The 16,470-nt window shown below is 41.9% G+C and overlaps 1 protein-coding gene across 14 annotated transcripts in view; it reads right to left on the bottom strand.

The window, feature by feature from the left end:
- HIVEP2 (human immunodeficiency virus type I enhancer binding protein 2) overlaps positions 1 to 16,470 on the bottom strand; it is a 196,265-nt gene that overhangs the window by 13,889 nt on the left and 165,906 nt on the right. For all 14 annotated transcript variants that reach the window (XM_021072405.1, XM_021072421.1, XM_021072400.1 and 11 more), the window contains 3 exons: positions 10,969 to 11,013; positions 4,709 to 10,262; positions 3,447 to 3,601 (listed from right to left, as the gene is read on the bottom strand). In XM_021072405.1, coding sequence (XP_020928064.1) covers positions 3,447 to 3,601; positions 4,709 to 9,874 — 5,321 coding nt within the window. In that variant the 5' untranslated portion in view covers positions 9,875 to 10,262; positions 10,969 to 11,013. The remainder of the gene's footprint in view (positions 1 to 3,446; positions 3,602 to 4,708; positions 10,263 to 10,968; positions 11,014 to 16,470) is intronic.

Genomic DNA, 16,470 nt, shown 5'->3' with positions numbered 1-16,470 from the left:
AGCCTAAGAAATCTATGCAGTAAATGCCTGAAAAAGAACTATATAACGGATTTAACATTATAAATAAAAGGTAATTATTTTCTACATAGAGTTCAAAAGGAAATTGGCTCTTTATGAAGTGTAAAAATATGGGCTCCATATAGATGTTCAAATGGCCTTATACAAGCCTCAAAGAGCTGCAGAGCTGTGCCTCGCTAATTTCGGATTCTAGTATTACCTCCAGCCAAGAAAAATCCAAAAAGTTATACCAGCATTTAAATCATCACATATCATTTGTTAACATTACATCATCTAAGATGTGCATGCACAACATACATACCCTTCTAAATTGGCTAGAATAAATATAACTGATTACGGAATTCTTCACTGCAAGTTTCTACTCTATTTTTACAACCCTGGCACGAGAGACAAAATTTTCTAGCTTACACAGGCTGAGCTGAGCTCACCAACTGTTGTCTACAGATTTGATCTGCTCTTCCCAGGGACCATGAGTCTGTGCTCAAGTGAAGTCTAAATTCAAGTGGCTTCTGGAAGGTTCTGTTACATAATGAAAACTAGAGGTTCTATTTTTCAATCAAATTTGCATTTGTTTCTGGAAGGATTTAATAAGGAGGTTTGAAAGGGTGTCTGAGGTCATTTAGTTTAATCGAATCCGTTAGGTGAACAAAGTCTCAGGTATTCAGTGTCGTAACCAATGGAAGAAACATACCCAGTGCTCACCATCACATTTTGTTTAGCATATAAGGAAACACGAACTATCATAGAGTACAGTAACATTCTACTGAATAATTCAATGAAAATCTTTCTCTCTTAAATCTCAGGCTAGAATTACGGGTCTAATGTCTTGGAAAGAGATTCCTTTCAAAGGGTCCTTTTTATAACTTTGAAAGGTAAAGTGACATACAAAATGCCCTTATTCAGTGTGGACTGACTTAAAGGCACTAGATTTACAGGGTTTTTTTTTTTTTCCACCTTTTTTTTTTTTTTTTTGCATTCTAAGAGTATTGAACGTTGCAAACGTCTCCATTTTGTTCTAGCTATTCCAACTTCAATTGTCCGATCCATTAGAGGATTTTTAAGAGAGAAAATCCATCCAACATATTTAAATATCATCTCTGCTGTGGATGCTATTTAATCCTAACATTAGCTTGTTTTTGGTCTGTACCAATCCAGGTGAGAATTGAGTCGTGTAAAAAATATGAATAGTCAATTTTTCATGCTTTTTGCTCTTTTAATTTTTAAATTCCCTTTACAAGGAATTTTCAACATCAATTTTTTCTACAAAACTACTTTGAACTTTATCTTTCATCTCACGTGGTCTTTTGCAATAAAGCAGAAAAGAATCTAAAGATGCTAAATATCTTTCGCCTTTTAATTTCACTATCCTCTGCCCCAAACTGGAAGAAACTACCTATACACTATAGAAATAACTTCCTAGAAAGAAACTTTTCTTCAGGAAAGGTAATTTAATACTGTGGCCCATCATCATACTTGATGGAATATACTTTTTAACCTTCAAATAACACTATTCTTAATGTCTTATCTGATTAACTTGCTTCCAGAATGAAAACAGAGTAGAATTCTGTATAAAACATAACTGTATTAGAAAAATTTAACAAATAAAACATTTACTCTTTAACAGTTCTGCAGACTCATGAATCTACTTGATACAAGAATAAATGAATTTTGAAAAAAATAATTGAAAGATGTTTAATTAAATGACTAAGTCTATGAAATAGATAATAGAAGAAATATATGCACTTAAAATTTTGGTCAGTAATTCTTTTATTTTTATTTTTCATAGGGCTACACCTGAGGCACATGGAGGTTCCCAGGCTAGGGGTCAAATTGGAGCTGCAGCTGTCGGCCTACGCCACAGTCACAGCAATGCCAGATCCAAGACACATCGGCGACATATGCCCCAGCTTGTGGCAACGCCGGATTCTTAACCCACTGAGTGAAGCCAGGGATCAACCCGCATCCTCGTGGATCCTAGTTGGGTTCTTAACCCACTGAGCCAATAATTCTATTTTTTAAGTTACCGCTTTGCAATTGCCAAAATGAGAGGTGGCAACACACTGCTTGGAATAAACAGCTGGTCACCACCAGGCAGAAGCTGGATCACAGATTAAAGAATGACTGGGACATAACCTATAACATGGGACAATGAAAGGAGGAGGAAATTAAACATGGGTGCAGTCCTTTTGGATCATCAAAACACAGCAATATACGTTCACATACGCGCTTTCACTTGTGTCCTTCGTGAGCGGAGATGGGCTCCCCAAAGCATACAGTGACTGTGAAGATCTCACAGATCTAGTACAAGTGCACTGCTATGAAGAAGCTGCTGGATGTAAGAGGGTGGGTTCAGTCATGGGGACCTCTCAGTCTCTGAGGAAAGATGAAATCTATATTTCTCTTGTTTGTGGTAAAAGATAAGGCATGTCACAAAATACTGAGACAGGCTTCATGAGTGCACACAACTGTGGTTTTAGTGGTGAAAATACCAGGTATTTACCTATCCAAAGCGGGCCAACTCTACAAGGGAATCAACTTTGATAACCCATCTTCAAACTGCTAAATTCGTGTGCGAAATATTTGCTATTCCATGTTACCAGCCATTCCACATGTTCTAGTCAAACAGATAACATTATATTGTCCTCAGATATAATTAGAATACATTCACGCTCCTGGAAAAAGGTAAATTCTAGATCTGTTGTAGAGATAAGGAGTTACATCACAGTACCCAAATGCGGTTATTTTTGATTTTAAACAAAAATCTGGGCTTTTTCTCCTACGTGCCTAGATTGAAGACATCTATCAAAAACTAAAACCAGACCCTACACTAACATGTAGTTAACAAATTCCTTGAACCTAATACTTGAGTCTCTGCAACTCAGAAGTCAACATTTAAAAAGAAATTCCTAAATACAGAGAAACTGTCATAGACCAGAGAAGTTTGGGGAAATGTGACAACTAAACGCACTGTGGTGCCCTGGCTTAAATCCTGGAACAGAAAGAAGATGTTGAAGGAACTGGTGAAATCCCAATAAGGTTGGGAGTTTAGGTAATAATAAAAGCAATAAAACAAACTATTATTTTGAGTCATACATGAGTGTGCATGATTGCACTTCTATAAGCACAGAATAAAAATAGATGACATCAGGAGTCCAGCAATTTAGTTGATTTTATACTATATTAAAGGCATGAAAATTTAAGGCAGAAGTTTCAACCATATTCAGTTGGGACATTTTCATTAAAAGAAGTCACGAAAACAAGGGCACAAACTCATTGTCTGTTACCAGACAGACTTCAGAAACGTGTAGAGAAAAGGAATTTGCTTAATGCCTCCAACCAGAGGTTAATGATGTTTTCCATGCAGACACCCAGGACAATTTACTCTGGCTTTTAAAGGAATAGTTTATATCACATGTATGTTTCCTTACCCTCCTTCGAAGATTTTAATTCGAATGGGTTCAGTTTGTTTGGATCCAATATCCTTATCTCCATGAATATCTCCTTTCCCTCTTTCCTTTAAGATATTTCCCACTAGTTTCCTTTCTAGTTTGCTGCCAAATAAAAAGGACGCATCGGGTTTCATCTGTAGGACAAAAAGAAAGAATCATCTTGTATGCATTCTCTAAAACCTCCAGGAAGCCCACAGATCCCCTTCTTTCATGGTCTCTGAAAATCAGCCTAAACTCTATGCTGCAAGGCCATAGGTTGGCTACATAAAATAAGGGACAACGGGGATAAAATCCGAAAAGAGTGACAGATTCTACAGAATAAATTCAACATTCTGTTAAAAAAAAAAAAAAAAAAAAACTTGCAAGACTCCACTTGTACACTCTGCAACGCTAAGAAAAACTTTAAAAATATGATCTGTATTTTGAAGTAGTGATTCAAGCAATCTGTTCACTCTAAAAATTATTAAAGAGCAATGGTAGCTAAAATAAGTCAATATACTTTTTATTTTATACATTTTATCTTCTCATAAAGCCTCCATTTCCCTCTTTATTAACATAGTGTAAATTTCAAAGTGACCCTTATTAATACTTTTAACTGAAATAAGTAAATATATTTTGTATATTTTATATTCATCTATCCTCCATGTACCTTTATTCATTTAGCATAAATTCCAAAGCGACCTTTATTAATAGTCTTATAATGTTACCTGTAAGGCAGTAAATTCAGGTAGGAACAAATGGGCTAATCCCTCGGAAAAGTGCGTTTTGAGAGAAATATACTGAAAATAAATTTTAGGAAAAAGCATAGTCAATGGGAACACCCCTCACCTCCAAAGCTGGCAAAGTTCAGTTCTGACACCCTGCCGTCTCTTTCCTGATCTTTCCTTTCCAGTATCCACGCCCTGTTCTGCATCCTCATCTCACAGTTTCCTGAATTCCTCGAATCAAAGGAAAGCTGCCATACCAGGTCACTAACACCGGTCAGAAGGGAGAGGAACTTAAAGGACTAAGTCCCTGCGGTAGGATTTCACAGCACCTGGCAGACATACTTCATGCTTGAGACTTTCCTGAGAGCCTCCTAAGTAAGTTCACAGTCAGTAGGTAAGGCCTGTCTGCAGAGGCCTCCCCCAACTCGGACCCTCATGTTACATGTATTTTTCAGCCCATATGTCCTTCACTAGGTAGTCTGCTCAGCAATCAAATCCACAACCTAGAATGCCTGATAAAACAATGTTTGTTACCTGAGCAAACTGCTTCCAAGCACTTGATGACGTAAGCTTGCCGGTTCCAGGCCTGTGCATAGCAGCCAGAGTATAAATTTCTGCGGTGATTTTTTGCTTGGACCTCAGAAGAGCCAGCGTGGTCTTGGTGTTCAATCCTGATGGGTTTGGGTTACAGGAACTAATGCACCATGAAGCATAAACCGAGGACTTGAAGGTGGCCTGTTGCACGTAATTGGGTTTTGTATAATTCAAGAAGCACCAACTCACAGTCGTTGTTGTCCGCAGACTGGGGAACTGAAGAATCTGCTGGAAATCTGCCACATCCGTGAAAAGAAGAGTTGAATTTGCTACTTTCCCACTTGGGCCAGAGGCCCTGTGGACCAGCATGCTAGCAGGCAGCTTCTGGCCCTTGCCTTGCTCTTCGAGCTGGCTGTCCCCAGGTGGCAAGGAGGAGCTCTGTGGGCTCATGCTCATATCAGATGCCGTCTCATCAATGTCTAATTCATCTGAGGACTCTTTGCTTTCTGAAGGCCGGCTGGACTTCTGCCCCAGAGGGGGGGCCTTGGAGCTCGGCGGGAAAGGCTCCCTCAAGGATGCGCTGGCCGATGGATGGTCTTGAGATGAGGAGGGCGAGAGCGAGGAGAAGGAAGATGACCTTGACGGCAAGCCATCCTTGGGCTCAGAGGCACAGCCCTGTCGAACCAGCTGGGGTTTCTGTGGGCGGGAGAGGTCCTTTTTGATGTCTGAGTTGGTCAGCTCCACAGCGCTGAGCTCCTCCACGATCTGTCCGTACATCTTTTCTTCTTTGACCCTTTTCTGCTGCTTTGTTTCCATGAAGAGCTCTAAGCTGCTGGCTGGCGAGAGCATCCGCTTGCTGCCTCCCAGGGTGGCCACGCTGTCAGAGGTGGAAGGTAAACATAAGGGGATGGAGGATTCTAAGCCCAGGGGTAAGGTCTGAGGTACTTTCCAGATAGGGTATTTTTCCAAGCCCGTGTGCTGGCCCAACACCTGGGCAATGTTAAACCCGATCCCCTGCATGGCTGCGTTGGTTACCAGTGTTCTTTGGGTCACATTCTCGTCGACTTTGCATATGACGATGGCCGGGCTGTTCTGCCCAAGTATCTGAGAAATGCTTGTGTACATGACACTCCCGTAGGACGGTACGTGGGTCTGGATCCTAACCGGAACCACTGTTCCTGGTAAGGACTGTAAAGGCCCAGCGTTTGCCGAGGCGAAATCTTCCTGAAGGACCGACTCGGAGGGAGTATCTGCTGACTTGGTGCTCTGGTCCAACGGAAACTTTGGAAGAAGGTTCTTTGAGTGTAGCCCTGATGTTCCTGAATAACCCGGGTAGGTTTGCTCTTTCGTGTGCGTGTAATCAGCGGATTTCTTTCCAGTGTGCTCTGCCACAGGCTCCAGGGGATAGCTGGGGTGCATTTCTGCCTGGAAGGAAGGCTTGCCATAGCTCTTCGGAGGGTGCTGAGCAAGGGGATGGGGGAAGTGTGCCTGCCACCAGGGGGGCTGCTGAGCTGGTAAATGAACCATACAGACGGTAGGGTATTGAAACTGAAACAAGGCGTTCTGGATCGGAGAAAACGGAATAGACTCTTGATGTGGAAATAAGTGTGGCTGTTCAGACAAGTGCTTGCTTGTAATATAGGATGTAGGTTGTATCAAAGGATTTCTCAGAGATTCCTGACTGTCCAGGTGCATGATCTGCTGCTGGGCCAGGTGGAGTGGTCCTGAGCTCAGCTGGGCACAAGGACCCACAACCTGCTTCCCTGGATCCTCTGCCTGAAGAGGAGGGAGCACAGAGCACGGGGCGTGGTGCCATGTGGACCTGAGGCTGGCGTGCAGATGCTCCAGCTGTTCCTGCTTCACCAGCTCCGCACCGACCTCTCCCTGGGCGATCTCCGGAGAGCCGCTGAAAGAAGCCTGCCGCACCAGAAAGCACTTCTTCCTCTCCCGGGAGGGGGACAACGTGGAGGCCGAGGCCCCTGCCACTGGAGCATGGGACAAATTCCCATAATCAAAAGATTTGCTCCGAATTTCTGGGACTTCGGCTGGGTGAGGACAAGGCATCTGCTCGGACGAGCAGCGTCGCATCTCCTTTTGGTGGTGGTGGCCAGGGACAGACAACGAGTAGGAACCAGCCGGAACGGTCAAAAACTCCGAGTGCTTCCCAAACTCATCCTGCTTGGGAGGTGCCCCAAGCTTCATGGTTTCTTCTCTATCGAAAGACATGGAGAAACTGGAGCTGTGGGATAAGTTACTTTCCTGGCTAGGGCTGCGGGAGAGGCCGGTGCCCGTGGACTCGAAGCTGGATTCCCCGGAGGAGTGCTCCATATCCGCGAGCCGCAAACGCTTCTTTTTGGGCGGCAGCTTCTCTGCTGGAAGTTGGGAGAGCGTCTCGCTTCTCTGGGGCCACTGAAATTCCTCCATGGGCTTGTCCGGCTCTTTACTCTGGCCTTCTTTCTCCTTCTCTGGCTTGTCGGGCTCCTCGGTCACGCGAATCTCGGGGACCTGGATGTTGTGCTGGCGCACTAACCGGGGCTGCGCGTGGTAGGGCTGCTGCTGGCCGGGCTGCGAAGGGGATGGTTTCGCCCCCGCCTCCGCGCTCTCCCCCGGCGGCGCCCACTCGGGGCTCACGGGGGCTTCCGAAATCTCACTGTCGCACGTCTCGGAAGGTGACGAGGCTTTCTCCTGGGCGCTGGCCGCCAGCTCCGCAGACTCGGACCTCTCAAATGAGTTGGGTCGGCTCAGCGAGTTCGTGTGCTGAATCACAGAAATCACATTTCCGGGAGGTTTTCTGCCCCCTACGTCTGACAGCTTGTCCGAATCAGCGGCTGCGGGGGACTCCTCTGACCCAAGAGACGGACTTCCGGATTGCAGCGGGGGTCGACACGGATCGTAGCGCTCAGAGTGACCATGAGAAGGGTTCTCCTGTCCAGCCAGCATGAACCCACTCCTCGCTCCTTCCTGCAGCTGCAGTTTGGGATCGTAATCTGAGGTCGTGATGCCCACGGGCGTGCTGACGACGCTGCTGCAAATCATGGGGGTGTCCTCCTCATCCCCTACACTCTTCTCTTTCCGACGTTTTCGATTTTCACACGTAGTCCCAAACATGGTTGGCACTCCCTGAAGTGGCACCGAGGGATCCATGAAATACTCTCCACCATGTTTTAAGGGGCTGATGCAGGAAATATCCCTATAGCTTTGCTTTGGCGTCTCAGAGTCCTCCCACTTCTTATAGGGCTTCCGACAGACGTCGTAATCGTACCCAACCCTGTCCCCAGGAATCAATTTCTTTTCCTTCAGGGATGGACCTGTGATACCCTTGGACATCCTGCCGTGGTGTTCTGCCTCCACGTGCCCCTCCTGTACTGAGGGCAGCTCGAAAGCTGCTTGTCTCCTTAACATGCGCTGAGGGGCTATTCCTACAGTCCCTGGGTAGAACACATCATCGGAACCAGTCATCCTTTCATCAAATGAGTGACTTCCTCTCAGAGAAGGAGGAAGACTTAAATTAGTTGCTGAAGAAGTTGGCATTGAGTTGCTTCTAATCAGGGGTGAAGAGTCAACAGGAGCTTCTAGGAGGATTGGGCTGCTACCTTGGAAATTGGCCGGATAAAGTTTTCCTTCATTCCTGATAGATGATGGAATAGTCTGGGATTGTCGTGACTCACTGTTGAATTTAGCGGATTTCAGCATGCTTGTCTGACTGGGGTCGACTTCTCCCTTGCCTGGGATCAGCTGTGAAACTGGATCTTCAAAAATCTTGACATCTAGCCTGGTGTTTACATGAGGTAATGATTCCATGGTGCCCTTCCTACCCATCGTGGCACGCTCCTGACTCGTGGTTGTAACACTGAGTGTATTTCTCGGACTGAGCCGACAGTATTTTCCAAAGATGATTTCTTCATAAGACTTTGCATTTGTGTTTGGAGGGCTAATCTGCTGCTCTGCACTTTCTGAGCGGGAAAAGTAACCAGAGTCAGTGCTTCCTTTACTGTGCGGGCTCAGAAGGTTCAGAGATGGCTCAGAATCTTGTCCTTTTTTCTCTGACAGTCTTAGTGCAAGTTTCTGTTTAACTGTGTGAGAGTCATCAGGCTTAGTATTTAAAGACGGGTTTGGTAGCATATCAGAACCAATATACGGAGAGCTCTCATTAGGTAAAGGAATCCCGCTTTTGGGGATAATCAAAATCGGCACCTTCATCGGCCCTCCCAGTGATTCCTCCAGTGACCCATGATAGCCACCTCTGCTGGCGATGTCCAAAGGGATAGGTGGCCCAGGACTCATTTTGTCAGGGGCCTCAACAAACAAAGAACTTTCCTCATCTGTGTCTGTACTCTGTTCACCATCTGAATGTATTTCTGCTTCTACGTCAATAAACCCGGCCTCCAGGTCCAATTTAGATACAGCTGACTCTGTGAAAGGGACTAATCCTGCCTTAATGGCATGGGCATGTGACTTCCTGTGCTTGTACAAATTGCTCTTTGTCTTGAAAGAGAAACCACAAGGTATACATGGATATGGCCGCTCACCAGTATGGGACCTGATGTGTTTTTTCAGTACGCTGGGTTTGGCACATGCCCTGCTGCAGTAAGGGCAAATGTACTTGCCGGGCTTCTTGGGTTTGTGCTCTTTTTTGTGAGCATCTTCAGACTGTTCAATACTTTTCTGGGAGTATTGGCTATAAGCAGGGTTCAGACTTGAAATCTTTTTTCTGGGATAACCACCACTGTGGCCGTGTATAGGAAAGGAAAATAAGTCCTCGGAGGCAACAGGTGGCAAAGGGCCAGGGAAAAGCCACGGAGGGCCCTCGAGGCTCTGATGTGGCTTGTTGCTGTGCATGACCCCCTGTGGCAATGAGTGCTGAGGGAAGGAGAGTGAATGTTGGCATGAATAAGGACTCGGACGGTGTGGTGGGTATTGCTTCTCTGTGACTTGCTGTGCCACTTCGCTAGGTGAGGCCAGTTTCCCAGAACCAAAGAGTTGTGCTGACGCCGTGTTTCCTATTTGCTCAGGATCTATTTGCGGTTGCCGCTGTCCTTCTTGACTGCCAAAAGTGCTCATCTTAATAACAGCTGATTGTTCCTGTCTCCATCTACTGGATGCTTTATCAGTTTCTCCAGACCTTGAGGTAGCTTTTTGTCCTAGAGCTGTGTCCCCAGTGTCCATTTTGTTACACAAGGTCTTAAGGGCTAGTTCACTTGAAAGCCGTGCAGACGCATGGAGTGTCTTCAGAGCGGTGCTTTCTCAAAGCCTGCTTGTTTCCATGTTCCAGGGTGTCTGCAAAACTTGCTGAGTACGCCTTCTCTTTGGAACCTTCACTCCCACCCCGCAGTCTATGGGCATTAGATGGTAATGTCCTTGGACCGGGGCTATAACACAGTTCTCTCCATTGTAGAAATGTCCATCCAAAAGCTAAGTGCAAATCTATAAAGAATTCTTATGGCATTTGAATATTTTCAACTAGGATGAAGTTGGGATGATGAATATTCTAGGAGAAATTTTGCCCATCAACTAGAGCAAAGTTCAATTGCCAGTTTCACTAAAATAAAACGGTCTGAAAGAAAATGAAACACAAAGAGATTGTCATAACAAAGTGAGAAACCAAAACCAATCCTAAAGAACCTGCCTGAAATTGCATAAATTGAAAATGTTTTTCAACTCTAAGACATCCTTTTTATAACTATTACATTAAGTCTACAATTAAAGGTTATTAATTTCAAACTTAGCATTAAATCACAAGCATAAATCTCTTCAATGCTTGAATTTTGGTCATCCTTTTAAATATACCTTAATTTTGGGCAGAAAAGTATATAAAGGAAAGCTTGCGATACATACTATAAGCTTTTGATACATACTATTTATGAAATTGTAAGATTTTTAAAGGTTTCATTAAAGTCAATTCAGAGCTGTTTCTAACCAAGTTTTATGACTTACATGCTAAGTGTACTACATATTTCTCTATATAGATGTATTTTATAGATTAATATAAAATATATATTAAATGCAATTTATAAATATATATAGTATGCTAATATAAAATTTTATATATATTATACATAGTGTTAATATAACATACAAGTATATTTTATAGACTAAAAGCAGTAATTAGCAGTGATTAGAGCTAACGAAGGCTGGAAGAATCAATGATTGTCACAGAACTTTGGAAAAGGCAGAAAAGTGCATATAAATAAAATGGTTATAAAACCATTATATGGACAACAAAATGTATTTTGGGGACAGTTAAAAAATGCAATGATTACCTGAGTGGTTTAGAGTTCTCATGGGCATGATTGTCTCGCTGCTTCCTGGATAGAAAATAAATGCAGTTAGGAAAGGCTGTTCTATTAAGCTATAACACTGCTGTATAAAAACACCAATTTAAAGTTCATTTTATATATAGGGCTCACCATGTTATGGGCCCTAAAAACCCAGCAAGTTTTAAAAACAATTGGATTTTAAGTGAATTCTCAATTTCTAGCAAGTAATTGCTTTAGAAAACACTACACTAAAGTAGGAAACCTTGTATTAATTGACACTATGCTCAAAAAATAATCAATGAGAAAAAAATATAAAAATGTCAGAGAAATATTTTCTGAGATATATAAGATTAATATATTAAAACATCTTAGTTTTTTTGACCCAATAAGCCTGGTTCTAGTTCCTCAAATACCAAAAATTTGGGAGTGGTGGTCTTTTAATTTAATCTATAGATTTGAACATTTAAACGAATGCTCTTTTTAGGAGATTTGCCTGACAGCAAAGCAAAGGAGTCCTTCAGATGACTCTGAATGGCTCAGGAAAACTCCACAATTTAGAAACTATCAGATTTTAGGTGAACCTCAATTTCCATAAGGGAATGGACATTGTAGGACTCAGAGGATTCTGAGAACTTTAATGCTCAATTGTATCAGTTATGATGAAAGCTGAGGTGTTTCCTTGATTGACAATTAAGAGTGCTTATCTAGGTAAGAAAGTTCATGCCCTTTGGCCCGGAAGTTCCATTGCTGGAAATGTATCTTACAGGTGTACACAGGTGCACAAAGATATGAGTACAAGGATTACCTTGGTAAATTATGGCTCAGTCATAAAACTCAGCCATTAAAAAAAATTAAGTACAGTATTAATATAAAAACTCATTCAGAAGATAGTCATATTGAATGTTAAAAAAAAACAAAAAAACAAAAAACACTTAATGCACCATAGAATGTATTTATAATCCCAAGAGAAACAAGCAATAAACCGAATATTTCTGCAAGGATGCCAAAGAGCTTTTACATTAGTTAAATCACAGAGATGGAGCCAGGGAATAGAGGAAGGGACACAGGAAGGGATTTCTACTCAACCTTATGTAATCTTTATTTTTGTTTATTTTTCTTAACACAAGCGTGTTCAATTTTTTTTTTTTTTTGGTCTTTTTAGGGCTGCACCTGCAGCATGTGGAGGTTCCCAGGCTAGGGGTCGAATCGAAGCTGTTTCTGCTGGCCTACACCAGAGCCACTGCAATGCCTGATCCAAGCAGCACCTGCGACCTACACCACAGCTCAGCAACACCGGATCCTCAACCCACTGAGCGAGGGCAGGGATCAAACCCCAAACCCTCATGGTTCCTAGTTGGATTTGCTTCTGCTGCGCCATGACAGGAACTGCCATATTTTAACTAAAATATTGCCTCCATGCAAATGTACTATAATTTCCCAAACTAAAATTCTAGTATTGGTTTTACTTCTGTGACCAATGTGCTCCCTAATATAGAATGCTACCATAATGATGATAGTAGTTGCACTCAAAAAGCAGGGAAACATGGAAATTCCCACAGGAACAATAAATATTTCAGATGAGAAATCAGTAGCCCCCAAGTATTTGTAGCAAGATATCTATAATCAAATGGAAGGCCCTTTTGCTAATAGTTAATAATTAGCAATCTAACATAATGCACACTAGATATATGTAAAGCAGTGGTCAGAATAACTAGACAACAAGCACATTAACTTTGGTTTGTTAAAAAAGTTTGATGGGAGTTTCCATTGCGGCTCAGTGGAAACAAATCTGACTAGCATCCATGAGGACACAGGTTCAATCCCTGGGTTAAGGATCTGGCATTGCCATGACCTGTGGTATAGGCTGAAGACACAGCTCGGATCTGGCATTGCAGTGGCTGTGGTGTAGACCAGCAGCTGCAGCTCCGATTGGATCCCTAGCCTGGGAACCTCCATAGGTCGCTGGTGCAGCCCTAAAAAGACAAAAAAAAAAAAAAAAAGTTTTACTATTGAATTAAATTTTGCTCCCACAGTGATCTTCCTATGCATCCCTCTATGGGTGAAGAGGCAAAAACTGAAAGGGAAGCGAGGGCTTCATTAGACCTCAATGCAAATTTACTCTAGTCAGTTCTAGCAACCATACTAACAGGAAAAATAAACAATGTCAAGCCCAAATTGGCTGAATTTTGTGTTTAATTAGCTCGATCTTTAGGGTTCATGTAGACACAATCTATGTCAGACCTTTAGAGGTGAACAACACCTTCTAAACGGCACGTGTAGTGTATTGCCCATGCAAGACGCAAACTTTTGCGAGTCTTTATGTTTAATTAGGAGTCAGAGCTTGAAGTGAATAATCTCTTTCTAGGTTGCCTTTTTTTTTTTATCATGGTATTGATCTATGTATGCAATTCTCTTGCTAGTAATAACGAGGATAGTGGCTGTTGTTTACTGTGTATTTAGTGTGTGCTCTGATACAGCTATATGGGCATAGTTCTACAAGCTTCATGATAATCCTATGCAACAGCTGTTATTAAACATTGCTATAGTCGAGGATGATACTCAGGGTCAGAACCAGAATCAAATCCAGAGATGGCTGACCTTTCCGACTAAGGGATTTCACCTTTCCATCTAGCCGTCACCCCCAGCTCCACTTTTAAGTTTTACCGTATTGTAAAATAATACGTCAAGTGACATGTGACATGTGACGTAAAATAATCTTCAATAATGCTTTCTCCTAAATATTTTCACTCAACTTCAATATTGACAATGTGTGAATTTTTCAGTCTTGGGAGAATATATGAGTTTTGCATAGTTCTGGTTCGGAAAATGGCCCCAACATGCCATTTTCTAGAAATCAAACAAATCCATAATTTAAATAATGTTCAAAATCTGTGTATTAAAGTATTAATGAAGACAGTTCCTCATGAAAACATGATGAATTCTCATGACAAACAATTGTTTTACTTTGTCCTTTGAAAAGTATTACTTTTAAGGAAGGTAAGAATCTCACAAATGAAAATTAGGCACCTGGTCACTTCCCATTTTTTGGTTTACATAGAGTATATAATTTTGCTTAAAACACAGACTTCAAGTTAAATATGTACATAAATTTTATGAAAAATAGGACTGGGAATGTAGTCACCTCCAAGGGTGAGAGCAGTGAGTCCTGCAGGCTGTGAAAACTCAGGATATTGGCCCTGATAGTGGAGGTGCATATCAAAGAAGTGATTTCAGTGAGCCCAGGCCTCTTTTGCTCCTGCTTCCTGCCCTCTGATGCAAAAACTCCTATATATCCTAGTTCCTCCCTCACCTCCTTGGAGTGGTTTCTCAGGGCTACCTGAGATGCTGTCTTCCGGGGCTTAAGTCCTAATTTTGCCCCAAATAAAACTTAACTCTCAACTTTCAGGTTGAGCATTTTTTTAAGTTGACACCAATAAAACACATATTGACTTAATTATGCAAAGAGCTTTGGTCAGCAAAACCGCCCCCTTTTAAATGTCTAAAACAATCCTACCTAAGATGTCTTACCATTTTATCATGAAATTCAATAAATCCTGTGCCGTGCTCCCTATTCCTGACAAGGAAGAGCTTCCATCCCTCTGTCTGAGCTGGAGATTCCAGCAGGACCTGGATGCCCCTACATCCAGGGGCCTGGATGCCCCTACAATGTCTATGTTTTCACCTCAGTGAAAGGCTTCATCAAGAATATTACTAGGGAATAGGAAATCACTCCTATTTCACATGCACCTTTTACATGAGATTTCAAACATAAAACATCTGAGGACACAATATTCGCTCCAGCATCATCCTTGGAGAGCCTTCAACAAACTGCTATGCATAAAATCTCTTTCCTGCTTGGAGTTTCTAGGCAGACAGAGAAAGGCAAATGGGAGAAAACAAGAGTGAGGGCTTCTTCAGGAATTTATTGATCACGTTCATGAACCATGTAGAACCTGGGCTCTTTTAATTAATCTCTTGTCTTCAGTTGCTTTATCTTGAAAAACTGAAAAAATTCTGCAGTGCAAACTGTTTGCAGCACAGATCTATTCCTGGGCATGGCCTGTCTGTCTCTTGAAAACAAAGCAGGATTGGGGAGCACTCTAAGTCTCTTTGCTGTTCTCCTCAGTTTACATTTAGGAAAATAAATTCACCTAAAAATCCATAGGTCTTTCAAAGTTTAGGCCCAAGTTTGAAAGTGACATTTTTTTTTTGTTACATGTTATCTTTACTTAGCCATCTAACAGCTACCAACAATGGTATAAATTCCTGAGTTTTATTATTTAAAAATGTATGAAAATGCTAAGTTAGGGAAATGCTTTGTTTGGACTGCAGAATATTATTATAAGCGAGCAAATGTATCGTTGTACATAGCTGCAATTTTAGTATAATCTCTCAACAAAGATTTACCTGGAGCTATAAAGATCAACAGTAATGTGGTTAATTATAGCCATATTACTTCGCTATGATTGTGTAGATTCATTTCATGTTTCATATTCTCTAACCATGTGTTAAAAAAGTAACTCTCCAGTTTTCCCAATCAATTGATATGTTAAAAAATGCAATACTGGAGCATTCCTCATATGAAAAGAAAACAGCCAGTTATCATTTCATTCTCTGAGATTTCTTTTTATGGCAATCAAACCCACGCAAAGTCATTTTTGGCACCCACTGCCAACAAAGGAGCGGTATTCCAAACACAGTTTCATATTCACATTTAAAATTTTCCCCAAAGCCTTTGAGGGCTAGGAAAGAAGTAGGATATTTTTCAGGAGGATGTGACTTTGGGTTTCCTGTGGCTGGTGCTCCAGCCCATAGGAGTGTCTCTAGTTGGTAAAGGCAGGCATTGTCTGGCAAGCTCAGTGCACTTTTCAGAGGCGGGTAATATTGAAAAAAAGATACTATGCTCTGCGTGGCCATTTCAGTGGTAATGGAACCAAGGGGACTGAGCAAAAGAAAAGAAAATGATATTATACGGAAGAGGTGCCATTTTTCAAAAAGTGTGCCCACTCCTTTGGCCACGCTTCAGTCCCACTCAAATAAATTTGGCACCCAGTTAAATAATTTCCTCAGACAGGCCCTGAAAGGAAAGGCACAGAAACAGCCTCCCGTATAGACCTCCACAGAGGTCTCTTCAGGATAACAGCTGGGTGGGATTGGCAGGAAGGCAGCCTAGCTCTGCAGATGAATAAAGGCCTACAGTATCCCGGGTTGTCAATCTGGGATCTTTTGCTTAGAAAAACACTATCTTAGAAAAAAAAAAAAAAAGAAAAAAAAAAAAAAACCTTTACCTCAGGAAATTAATCATTACTTGAGTGGTGGCAAAAGTCAAGTGAGCATTAAATAATAACATCCTAAATAACAATGGTATAAAATGATGGGCAACAAATACTACTTCTCTACTTCCAATGTTTTAATAATCAAACTTTTTAAAAATTAAAATGGTTATTGGGTCTTTTTTTTTTTTGAGGATTTGGTAATATTACACTTGTAAACAAAATGTGTGTC

The sequence above is a fragment of the Sus scrofa genome, chromosome 1, assembly GCF_000003025.6.
Source record: "Sus scrofa isolate TJ Tabasco breed Duroc chromosome 1, Sscrofa11.1, whole genome shotgun sequence".
In the NCBI taxonomy this organism is placed as follows: Eukaryota; Metazoa; Chordata; class Mammalia; order Artiodactyla; family Suidae; genus Sus; species Sus scrofa.
This window is presented reverse-complemented; position numbering and strand designations above follow the sequence as displayed.